General features: G+C 63.1%; 5 protein-coding genes across 6 annotated transcripts; 2 read left to right on the top strand and 3 right to left on the bottom strand.

Annotated features, from left to right (window-relative positions):
• Nucleotides 1–42: 42 nt before the first annotated feature.
• On the bottom strand, nt 43–1,882 carry SLU7 (Pre-mRNA-splicing factor SLU7; the record flags this gene model as incomplete). Its single annotated transcript, XM_062767456.1, has 4 exons — nt 43–479; nt 516–680; nt 728–1,690; nt 1,738–1,882. 4 exons carry the CDS (start codon nt 1,880–1,882, stop codon nt 43–45), a joined length of 1,710 nt encoding a protein of 569 aa, XP_062623440.1.
• Nucleotides 1,883–2,048: 166 nt separating this feature from the next.
• BBP_1 (Branchpoint-bridging protein) lies at nt 2,049–4,869 on the top strand. Of its 2 annotated transcripts, XM_062767454.1 has the most exons (5): nt 2,049–2,094; nt 2,154–2,232; nt 2,311–3,950; nt 3,998–4,527; nt 4,575–4,869. In XM_062767454.1, the coding sequence occupies exons 2-4, from the start codon at nt 2,191–2,193 to the stop codon at nt 4,026–4,028; spliced, it is 1,713 nt and encodes a 570-aa protein (XP_062623438.1). In that variant the 5' UTR covers nt 2,049–2,094; nt 2,154–2,190; the 3' UTR covers nt 4,029–4,527; nt 4,575–4,869. The 2 variants fall into 2 exon arrangements, with proteins under 2 accessions (XP_062623438.1, XP_062623439.1); XM_062767455.1 differs by having other exon boundaries at nt 2,049–2,232.
• On the bottom strand, nt 4,486–6,555 carry YVH1 (Tyrosine-protein phosphatase YVH1; the record flags this gene model as incomplete). Its single annotated transcript, XM_062767453.1, has 4 exons — nt 6,169–6,555; nt 5,627–6,092; nt 4,575–5,398; nt 4,486–4,527 (listed from the first exon to the last, which is right to left on the bottom strand). Exons 1-4 carry the CDS (start codon nt 6,547–6,549, stop codon nt 4,486–4,488), a joined length of 1,713 nt encoding a protein of 570 aa, XP_062623437.1. The 5' UTR covers nt 6,550–6,555.
• Nucleotides 6,556–7,046: 491 nt separating this feature from the next.
• On the bottom strand, nt 7,047–8,306 carry atp-5 (ATP synthase subunit 5, mitochondrial). The gene is made up of 4 exons (XM_062767452.1): nt 8,167–8,306; nt 7,709–7,865; nt 7,163–7,558; nt 7,047–7,107 (listed from the first exon to the last, which is right to left on the bottom strand). The coding sequence occupies exons 1-4, from the start codon at nt 8,227–8,229 to the stop codon at nt 7,097–7,099; spliced, it is 627 nt and encodes a 208-aa protein (XP_062623436.1). The 5' UTR covers nt 8,230–8,306; the 3' UTR covers nt 7,047–7,096.
• A 1,096-nt stretch (nt 8,307–9,402) lies between these two features.
• Nucleotides 9,403–10,653, top strand: HAP2 (Transcriptional activator HAP2). Its single transcript, XM_062767451.1, has 2 exons — nt 9,403–10,133; nt 10,187–10,653. The coding sequence occupies exons 1-2, from the start codon at nt 9,438–9,440 to the stop codon at nt 10,379–10,381; spliced, it is 891 nt and encodes a 296-aa protein (XP_062623435.1). The 5' UTR covers nt 9,403–9,437; the 3' UTR covers nt 10,382–10,653.
• The last annotated feature ends 675 nt before the right edge of the window (nt 10,654–11,328 follow it).

Genomic DNA, 11,328 nt, shown 5'->3' with positions numbered 1-11,328 from the left:
TGATACAATGCTGCCTTCGTCGTCGTCTTCGTCGTCGTCCACTCAGTCCTCCTCCGGGTCCTTGTAGTTTGCCATTGGGTCGTCGTACGCCTGCTTGGAGAGACGGTATGCCTCCATGTCTTCCTCCGTGACGTCGGTCTTGCTCTTCTTGGTGTGCTGCCACGCCTCGTCCTCGTCCATGGCCTTGCGCTTCTTCTCCTCGTCCATGGCGCGCTTGAGTCGCTGCCGGTCGAGGTCGGGGAGCTCGGTGTCTCCCCATGGCGTGGCCGACTCCTTGTTCTTGCCCTTGCTCCTGCGGTCGCTGGGATTCTCCTCGGCCTCCTGCTTGCTCTTCTCGAGCTTCTCGCGGTGCATCTCCACCAGCGACTTGGACTCGGCCTGCTCCTCGGGCTCTTCGGAAGCGGTAGCGAGAAGCTGACCTGCCGATGACGCATGGTTTGCGACCTTGCCTGCTTCGCCGGTACAGTACGATCCCGAGACTGGTGGTTAGTTTTTTGCAACATTCACCAACTCACTGATCGAGTGACAGCACGCGAAACCCCACTTGCTCGAGTCGCGGTCGAACCACGAGCCCCACACCGACGTGTGGTTGTTGATGTACACGTCCTCGGCATACTTCGAGCGCACCTTGGCCTGCTCCTGACCCCTGAGGATCTGACCAGTACGCGAGTACTCCACGTCTGCAGAAGTCAGCACGAGTTGCACAGCCCCATTAAGCGCAACTCACATCGCTCCGTCTGGCCGCCCAACAGCTCCTCTGGGAGACGCTCGAGATGCTCCTCGCCACCGTACTTCTCCAGGACCGACTGCCGTCCCGTGTCCTTGAGGACGTCCTTCTTCTGGTTGAACTCTCGGTGGAGCAGTTCTCCAGCAGTGGGGTTGGAGTGCACGTTGACGTTGTGGCCGCGCGCGGCTGACTGCCACGCGAACAGCTGCAGCTTCTGCATGTTGGTCGCCTCGCCCGAGAACCGCGAGAAGTTGTCGCCTGCAAACTTCATGTCTTCCGGCGCGACGCCGACCTCGGGCGCGTCACGCATCGAACGCGTCTTGGGGTCGTAGTACGCCGACTCGGGGTCCAAGTTGAGTAGGTACTTGGCCGTGTCTTCACGGATACGCAGGTTACGCACGGTGATACGCGTCTTGGTGTCGAGCTTCTGGCCGACCTGGTCGGCAGCATCGGCGTACTTGTCCTCGTCCTCCTCGTCTTCGTCGGACGAACCGAACTCGTCGTCGTCGGGCTGCTTGGCCTTGGCGATCTTCTTGACAGCGGCCATGTCGGTCGACGTCTGCGCATCAATCTCCTCCTCGCGGAACTTGCGCCGCGCCTCCTCGGCAGCCTCGTAGTCGTCCACGACGTTCTTGTACTGTGCCGGGTCGTAGCCGTTCCACCTGTCGCGCTTGGCATCGTACGCGCGCGACACGCTCTGGATCACCTCGTCGGCGCGAATGTCCTTGCCGCTGAACTTTGCTCCTCGCTTCCTCGGGCGCTCGACGCAGTCCTTCCGCTTGTGCGTCATGGCACCGCAGTTCTCGCAGGCCCCCTTGCGGAACTTGGTCGCTGCCGGTCCGGCAGTCGCTCCACGGTCATACCACTCATCGATGCCCTCCTTTTTCTTCTCCTCTCGGCGCTGGTGGGACAGGGATGGTCCCGAGCCAAGATCGGCATACCATGGTGCTTTGGAGATGTAGTCTGGGGGGTGTCAGCGGCTGCAACCGGCCCTCAACGGCGACACTCACCCGGGATATGAGGGTTGATGGCCTTGCCGTCGGCGTCGACTGCTGGCGCAGCTGTTCCTGCCTTACGGGCAGCCTCGAGTTCACGCTGCGCGCGGTAGGACGACTTTGAGAGCTTGTCCGAGGTTTCAGCCGGGAGACGAAGCATTGTTTGTTGATGACAAATGCGAGGTTGAGATGCAGTTGATTGTCAACGAATCTTGAACTACCACCAACCAGCACCTCGTGGTGGATGGAATCGAGTCGCCACCTAACGAGTGAGCGATGGGATAAAATGGGAAAAATCGCCGGATAAAATTGCCCCTTGCTCGTTCACCCTCCCTCTCTCTTGTCATCTGGCCTCGTTCAAGTCACATTCGAGTGAGTGGCCAACATCTTGTTCGCGACAACACTTCTTCTTCAACAACTTCTCATTCTAGCGACTCTTTGTGATCGCGACCAGAAAACGCAGAAATCATGTGGCGCCCTGCTACTCGCAACTTAACAGGCACAAACGACGTGAGTAAGCCAAGTCGTCTTGGACTCTTTGCCAGGCCTGCTTCTTCCCATCCTTTCACAGACACTGACTCATCCCAGGTGCCGCTGGCCAACAAGCGTCGTTTCGGCCTTCCAGAGGAGGCTCCTCCCTCTGGTCCTGCTCCGTCCGGCTACGGCAAGCCTCCTTCCGACTCGCAATTCTTCAACGGCCGTGTGGACCGCGACCGTGAGCGCGTCCCACAAGAGCGCGACGACCGCCGTGACGACCGGTACGACCGTGGCGACCGCCGTGACGACTACGACCGCGACCGCAGACCACGCGACGATGATCGCCGCCGGGACTATGACGACCGTGACCGCGGACGCGACTCGTACGGCCGCGACCGTGACGCAGGCGCTGGTGGCGGCGGCGGCGGTGGACGGAGCAGCAGGTGGGACGACGACCGTGGCCGTGGACGAGAGGGTGGAGACGGTGAGTCCCTGTTCAAGGTGTTGGAGAAGATGAGCCTGACGGATCAAGATGGACCCAGGAAGAGGAGGTCTCGCTGGGGAGACGCCAACGACCGTGCCGACGTCGCGGGCCTGCCCGTGAACATTATGGGTAAGGTGTCTCAGTCGGAGCTCGACGGCTACGCCATCCACGTTCGTCTCGAGGAAATCAACCGCAAGCTGCGTACCGGTGACGTTGTGCCCCCCGACGGACAGCGCTCGCCCTCGCCCCCGCCCAAGTTTGACGCCTACGGTCGCCGCTCGAACACGCGCGAGATCCGCTACAGGCAGAAGCTCGAGGACGAGCGTAACCGACTTGTGGACCGTGCCATGAAGAACGACCCCAACTTCCGCCCCCCTATCGAGATGCAGCAGCGTCGTAATGGCCGCCCGATGGAGAAGGTCTACATTCCCGTGCACGAATTCCCCGAGATCAACTTCTTCGGCTTGCTCGTCGGCCCCCGTGGCAACTCGCTCAAGCGCATGGAGCGCGAGAGTGGTGCCAAGATCTCTATCCGTGGCAAGGGAAGTGTCAAGGACGGCAAGGGACGTTCGGACGCCTTCGCCAACGACGAGGACGACGAGCTTCACTGTGTGGTGACGGCCGACGACGAGCAGAAGGTCAGGACATGTGTTCAGCTCATCAACAAGGTCATCGAGACCGCGGCTTCTACCCCCGAGGGACAAAACGACCACAAGCGTAACCAGCTGCGTGAGCTCGCCTCGCTCAACGGTACGCTCCGTGACGACGAGAACCAGCTGTGCCAGAACTGTGGTGAGAAGGGCCACCGACGATGGGAGTGCCCCCAGCAGCGCATGTACAGCGCCAACGTCATCTGTCGTCTGTGTGGCGGTGCGGGACACATGGCTCGCGACTGCCGTGGTCGTGGCGACCCGAGCCTGGCGACGAACAACAAGACGCAGTTCGACTCGGAGTTCTCGGCACTCATGGCCGAGCTGGGCGAGACGCCTGGCGGCGACGCGCGCCCCCAGGCTGGCCAACAGGGACAGCAGCAACAGCAACCCGAGGAGCGCGTCCCTCCTTGGCGCATCCCCGAGAACTGGCACGGCGGTGGCCGCCGCAACGACGGTGGCGGCTTCGGTGGTGGCGGTGGTGGAGGCGGCTATGGCGGCGGCGGCGGCGGCTACGGTGGCCAGGACCAGGGCTACGGCGGCGGCGGCGGAGGCTACGGCCGGGATCAAGGCTACGGCGGCGGTGCCGGCGGTGGCAACGCCGACCAGTATGCTTCGTGAGTAGAAAACGTGTGAATGTGCTGGGCTTTGCTGACATAAGCAGCTACTACGCGTCGATTGGGCAGGCTGCCTAAACGACAACTGACCGCTCACGCGACGACGACGACGACGTGCGAGCTGAGCGCGAGCTGAGAGAGAGAGACAGAGCTGAGAGAGAGCTGAGCTGCTGAGCGCCGCAGCATTGCCCTGCCCAGCTAGCTCACCGCCGGTTAGCCGAGGAGAAGACTAGTTTGCAGATCACAGACCAACAAACCTTACGTTTTCATGTTATCGAGTTGGAGTGCTGATGTATGATGCGTGTCGAGCGCGGCGGCGGCGAGACGCCAGCCAACGTCATGCCAGCCAACGTCGTACCAGACAGGCGGATATCATGAGGTTTGTACGTGCCTGTGGCCTGATCGCTCGGCCTGATGGTCATCTTGACGAGATCTGCAAAGCAGTGCAGTGTACACTAGGCATGCGTGATGAAGATGAAGATGCATGAGATGATGCTAGAGACATGTTTTGGGGGTTCGGCTGCGTTGCGCTGCGTTACCACACCTCGTCGACCTTGCTGCGGTGGATACAGAATCCCTGCGTTTGTGTCAGCTGTGCGCCTCCCTCCCCCTTGCCGCACTCACAGGCGTCACCCACTCGCGGCACCCGCACTGCATGCCGGCCCAGTCAAACGTGCCGATCTTGGCGCCGCACTTGTCGTTCGGACACACAAGCTTGCCGCTCACGCCGCCGGCGTTGAGCACGGGCTCCATCCACGTGAGCGGCTCGACAAAGTATCCCGAGCACTTGGGGTTGACGAGGATGGGCGCAGGGGCAGCGATGCCGAACGAGGGGCGCCGGGGCGGCGCGGAGGGCGTGGGCGCGTTCGCGACGGCCGAGAGCGGGGTGCCGCTCGCCTCGGGCGAGCTCGCTGCCGTCGACGTTGCCGGGGACGCGCCGCCGCTCTGCGCTGCGCGCAGCGCCGCGAGCTGCGGGGGGAGCCGCGCAGCGAGCTGGTCCGCGTCGAGGATGGGCCGCGCGTTCTGGCTCGGCCGGCGCGACACGCTCGCGCTGGACGTCATGGGCTCTGGCGCGCCGCTTCCGCCGAGGATGGAGCGCGCGCGGGGCCGGCCCTCGTCGCCTGCAGACGAGCCGCGGCGCGACTTGGACAGCGGCAGCCCCGTCAGGGGGTTGATCACGTCCGCGACGCCCTCGGTTGCCGGCGCCTGCTCTGCCGTCATGGCGAGCGGGCCAGGCAGCGTGATGTTGGACGGTGTGCGCGGCCGGCTGATCGGGCTCTGGTCCAGGATGTGGTCCATCATGTGCTCGCGCACCGCCAGGTGCCGGCGGCACATCTTGCACCTGATCTTCCTGCGGCCCTGCCCGCCCGACGGCGTGGGCGGCTGTGACGCCGACGGCGTGGCGGGATACCGCGCCATGTGCTCGGTTGACGGGGCGGCGCCTTGGTCTGTCATGGATGTTAGCGGGGGAGTGTGGTGTGTGGTGGGTGGGACAGGAAGGAAATTTGGATGGCGGAGGCGGAAAGTGGAGGTGGTTGGTTGGGGTGTGGTGGTGCTTCATATCTGGGAACGCAACTGCTCGGTGCCGACCTTACGACTCGGCCACGCACGAGTCGACACGACGCGCGCAGCACACAGCATGTATACAGAAGCCCACGCCAGCCCACGCGACTCACTCATGACCATGCCCGTCGTGCGCTCGAGGTACCACTGGCGCGTGGCGCGGTCCTTCATGGTGACGCGCCCGTCGGCGAGGTAGTACAGCCCGAGCTGGTGCCAGAACGTCTCGGAGGGGTCGACGACTGGGCGCGCCTCACGGACGACAGCGACGGCCTCGACGGGGTCGAGGCCGGCGGCGCGCATGAGGAACGCAGCCGCAACGGTCGCGGAGCGGCTCATGCCCGCTTGGCAGTGGACGAGGACTGCGCCGGCCGTCGTCTCGCCGACGCCGGGCGCAATGTCGCCGCTGCGTTCGGTGATGGCCTCGCCTGCGCGTCTTGCCAGCGCCTCGCCGATCCACGCCGACGTCGAGGGCAGATACTGCAGCATGTCGCTCGTTGCGACGTCGTCGATCTCGACGGGGTACGTCGCGAACGACGACTCGAAGTGGAGTCGCGGGCGGAGGAGCGAGACGATGTTGGTCTGTGAGAGAGCGAGCGTGAGCGAGCTCGCTGGCAGCGCGAGCGCTTCGAGTCGATAGCGCAACGTGTGTACTCACGATGCGCCGCTCCCGGAGCCCATCACCATCCATAGCGGCGACGAGGTCGCCGACCCACAAGCCATCGTACACCTCCTGCAGGTGCTCGATCTCCTCCGCCTCCTCTTCTGCTTCCCCCCCACCACCGCGGTAGAAATACTCGTCGTCTTCGTCCTCCCACACCTGCCGCCGCTGCACGACCACAGGCGTGACCCCGCCGTCCTCGGCCTCAGCGGCAGCAATGGCAGCGAGCTTGCGCGCTGCGGCTTCTAGCGAGCCGGTAGCGTCCACCTGCGCGTAGACGTCGTCAATGGCCGTGTCGTCTGGCTTGGTGGCATCTGCTGGCGGCTCCGAGGGGGCGTCGGTTTGTGTGCGGAGCGGGAGGGAGGGACGGGGCGGCATGATGCGGCGTGGGGTGGGGTGGGTGTGGTGGTGGGTGAGTGAGGAGTGAGGAGAGAGATGGAGACGGTAAGGCAAGGTTGGTCGTTCGGTTCGCCCGTCACGACGTCACTACCGCCGGCATCTTACACGTCGCGACGGGCCTTACTTCGCAGCTGGGCACACTGCAACTGCACAACGGTATGCAGCTCTGCTGCTTCACTGCGCCTCAGCGCCGCGAGATTCCAGATGACTGGCTCGAGATCGGGAGGTGCGGCTTTTATGACTGACTGCCGCCTCGGGCACACTGATCCTCGACCAAGCCCCCCGCCCGTGCTGATTGCCCGTATACAACCCCGTCCACTGCGGCCGCCGCCGCCGCCGCCGCTGCCCACACACATACACGACGGCTGCCCCCCGGCTCCCTTCGCCTGCTCTAATCCTGTCCTTCTGTCCTGTTCCTCTACACACCACCAGCCCCGCACCGACACAGAGCGGCTTCGCTGGCTACGCCAGCTTCGCCCACCCATGGCAATGCTATTCATTCATCTGCACCTATTCGCTCTATCACTTAGATACCCTCTGTGATTGTGTCAGTTCTGCTCTCCCCACCTGCACCATCACCCCCCGCACTCACGAGCAAGGGCAGCGTTGAAGCGGTTGACCTTCGAGACGGCCGAAAGGTCAATCGTCTTGTCTCCAAAGTCGACGACGAGGCCACCGAGGATCGAGGGGTTGACCTTGTTGACAAACTTGAGGGTCTTGCCCTCAGCAACCGAGGTGTTCTTGATGGCCTTCTCAAGACGGGTGAGCGACTTGGAGTCGAGGGGCTCGGCCGAGGTGATGGTGATCTCGACCTCGCCGCGGTAGGCAGCGATGAGGGTGTGGAAGTCGGCAAAGACCTTGCCGGCCGACGAGAGACGGCCGTTCTCCGAGAGGACCGAGAGGAGGTTGAGGAGGTATGGCGACGAGCCCGAGGGAACAACGCCCTTGAGGGCCTCGGCGCGCTCGGCGGCGGAGAGAGTGGGGTTGTCTGTGGGGGAGGAGGTGGTTCGAGTTGGAGTTTGTGAGCGGGTAGATCAAGTTCACGAGGCCGCACAATCATTCCAGAGGACAAGCCGTCAGCTGTTGCTCTCAAGCCATCGCCGCGCGCACACCAGCAGCGCGCCGACGCTCCACGCACCGATCAGAGCCTGGACCTTCTTGTCCTCCTTGATCTTCTTGTCAAAGACCTCGACGTCCTTGGCGAGGGCGTCGAGCTCCTTGGGGCCCTTCCGGAGCGCAGCAAGGTAGGCCGAGGTGGCGTAGGTGCCGGTCAGCGAGTTGAGCTGAACGGGGGCCTGGGGAGTGTCAGCGGGGTACGGGGTTGTGGGTTCATGTGTGTCCGGATCTCGAATCGGCGTGCCGCCGCGGGTTCGGAGTGCGCGCATCGATGGATTCGGGACGGCGCTTCAAGCAGCGGAGGGGCGCAACACGCCCGCACGACAACCGACGTTACGCCTGTCGATAGCGCGCACGCCGCCGCCGCCAGCGGGGCCGGCGCACCCCCTCCGCTCCTCTTCCAGCGCCGTTCCTCATCTTTCCGAGTTCTCCGCGCCGCGGTACGCCGATTCGTCGATCCGACAGCGACAAGAAACACACCTTGACGGCCGAGGCGGCGGTGGCGTAGCCGCGGGCGGCGAAGGTGCGGGCGATGGAGGCCATTTTGGTTGCGGAGTGGGGAGTGGGATGGGGAGGACGGGGGTCGTGGTGGTGATGGTGAGCTCGAGGTGAGGTGCGTCGGTGCGTGCAGGCAGCGGCAGGCTGGCTGCCAGTGCCGCGCTCGCTGCCAGTCAAGGCTGCCCGCCAGCCTGCGTCGCCGGAACAAGTCGGTATTGACGCAGTGTGGCACTCTTTTGATCCCGTCTGGGTCGTGCCTGACTTGGTGTTCGCGGTGGGGATGCTTTTTTTTTCAGTGTCTAGTTTGTATGCCGCTGCGCCGGATTAGGAGGAATTAGAAAACCTAATCACTTGTAATTGACGGGTTAGTGGTATTCCGTAATCCGTAATGGCCCGTGGCCGTGGCATTGCTCGAGCCGTTCAAGCCGTCGCCGCCGCCGCCGAGTTTTTTTTCGACGCAGATGCCATCAAAAACAAAGATGCACGAGAGCAATAGCACGCGCAGAGTGCAGTATCCGGTTGATGACTTTCATCGCACATTGCACAATCCACCCCTTGCCCCCCCACCTTCCTTTGATAGCGTCCCACCTTTGTTGCCACCAAGCGTAAACCTGCTAGCAGCAACACATCTCGCTTTACCCCGACCGACTTGCAGTACAAAGCAAACGCATCAGCAAACGCAGCAAGCAGGCGCGCCCGCCGCCTCCGCCGCCGCCGCCGCCGCCCTTGTTCCCTGCCTGCCCCTCCCCCTCTTGCCCCTCTGCCGTCCCTCACTCTCCCTTGCCCTGCCTTGCTCCTGGCCCCTTGACTACAAGCAACGGAGGCCTGTTCCTAATAACACAACTTGGTTTCAGCCCGGATTTCTATAACTCTCCTTACAAGTTTGCCTCCCCCCCCCCCTTTCCTTTTCCCCCTTCGCCTCCGCCCGATCTCTCCGCCGCTGGTTGCCCATCCTTTCCTTTCTTTCAACGCACACACCTCGTTTTTAGACCACTTTGGAATCCACCCACCCACCCCTTCCTTTGGCCCGCAATCCATCTTCGCACAAGACACAACAAAGGTCGCGTGCAGTCAACACTCACTCACCGTCACACGCGCCGTCATCTCCGACGTGCACAGCCGCACCCCCCCACAACAACGACGACTACCTATCCTTTGGCCGACATCGCACCAGCACACACCCTCCCACCACACCCACATCGCCGCCCACCACCCTCCCTCCCTCCCCCCTCCTCCACCCACCACCGACCATCATGAACACTTCCACCCTCCTCTCCCTCCTTCCCAACGCCGGCACATACTCGGCAAGTCCCTCATTTGGTGACTCGTCGGCCTTGGGACGTGCCTACGACTACGTTGGAGGTGCATCCGACAACGACTCGGCATCGGCAGGACAGTCGGCTCTGGATTTTTCATCCTACTCGTATACCGACGACCTGGGCGCCTTTGGCGTCACTGGCCACTCTGGAGCATCGCACTCTTACAACCCGCGCCAGGGCCAGGCAAACGGCCAGGCCGCTCAGACAAGCGCGTACCCCCACAGCCTTGTCCAGCCAGACTTTGCGGCACAGTACCGCAACGACCACGCCGGCGTCATGGACGACCGATCAAACGGCAATCTCATGAACGGCCACGGCGAGACGGCTCGTTTCCTCGATCTCGAGATCAACCAGCCCGGTCCATCAACCTACCGCCATGCTACCAACGGTCTCTACTCTGGATCTGAAGCATCGCATGAAGATCCCACCCAGGCCTACGTCGACGGCTCGGCCCATGACGACGACCTCGTCAAGGTCGAGAACGGCAACGGCGATGCAGAGGGCGAGGACGCCGACGCGGACAATGAGGAGCCCCTCTACGTCAACGCCAAGCAGTACCACCGGATACTCAAGCGCCGCCTCGCGCGCGCGAGGTTGGAAGAGCTGAACCGTCTCGTGCGGTCCCGAAAGGTTAGCTCGTGCAGCATCTTTCTCATGACTTGTTAAACTGACACCATTCACAGCCCTACCTCCACGAATCCCGGCATCGCCATGCTTGCTCGCGCCCCCGTGGCAAGGGCGGCCGCTTCCTTACTGCCGATGAGATTGAGCAGCTCAAGCGCGAAGAAACAGCAAAGGAAGCGGCGAGCGCCAACGGATCAGTGTCGGGCGAGCCATCCACCGACGGATCGCCTTCAGAAGCTGCTCCCTCGACATAGACGACATCGCGGCGGCGCCGAGACACCTCAATACCCTCTTCATTATCGTGTTACTTAGCCCCGGGCTCGACGACCCACCCACCACCCACCGCGTAGCCTCCTCCACCCCGACCTACCCTAGCGAGTAGTGCCGACTGCGCGACAGACTGCGCCTGTCACGTATCTGCATTACCGCCAACCCTACCCCATAATAGACAAGTCCACCTCGTGTGTGTACTTATAGAGCGCTCGTATGTGAGCACATTACGATGGCATTTGGTGCATAGTGCTGGGTGTGGTGGTGCAAGTCGTCGCGTCTGTGATAATTTTGTTTGTCACGGCCAGTTGCCTAAACGACGCATGTTTACAGCAGCAAGCACGCAGGATCGGATCGGCCGGAGATGGTGACATTGGGGGGGAGGGACAGACGGGATTTGGCTTGGGTGCTTGAGCGTGGGCGGACAGGCCACAGGCCACAGGCCACAGGCCACAGGGCCACAGGGGCAGGCAGGCAGGCGGCCACGGACGCAGGAAACCGACGAGCAGGCGGCGGCTTGGAAGCTGAAAAAAGGGCCGACGGGGCCGGCCCTGCGATCCCTGCTGGGTGCCAAGCGCGTCAATCTCGGCGTGTTCGGACGGCAGCCGCTGCCGCTGGCTGCATGCCGTCTACCTCGCCTGTTCGATGAACTCGCTCAGGTATCAGAGACACGCGCCGCCGCCACCATGAGCGTAGCGAGCGCCGCGGCGCAGGAAAGGAACAAACACTGCGGCGCCCGCCGTCGTCGTCGTCGTGATCGATGTTGTGCTCCTTGCTGACTGCTGCTGACTGCTGGCTCGGAGGGGGCCGACTCGCACCCGACCGACCCTCGCCTCGAGCACGAGCGACGGCGGGTGGCTGGTTGCCTTGCGTTGTGCGCGACTGAACCGTACAGTCCTCGCATCCTCGGGCATGTGTGCTGCGTCTGACG

The sequence above is a fragment of the Vanrija pseudolonga genome, chromosome 1 (genome assembly GCF_020906515.1).
Source record: "Vanrija pseudolonga chromosome 1, complete sequence".
Lineage (NCBI taxonomy): Eukaryota > Fungi > Basidiomycota > Tremellomycetes > Trichosporonales > Trichosporonaceae > Vanrija > Vanrija pseudolonga.
Note: the sequence above shows the minus strand (reverse complement) of the source record. Positions and strands in the feature narration are given on the sequence as shown.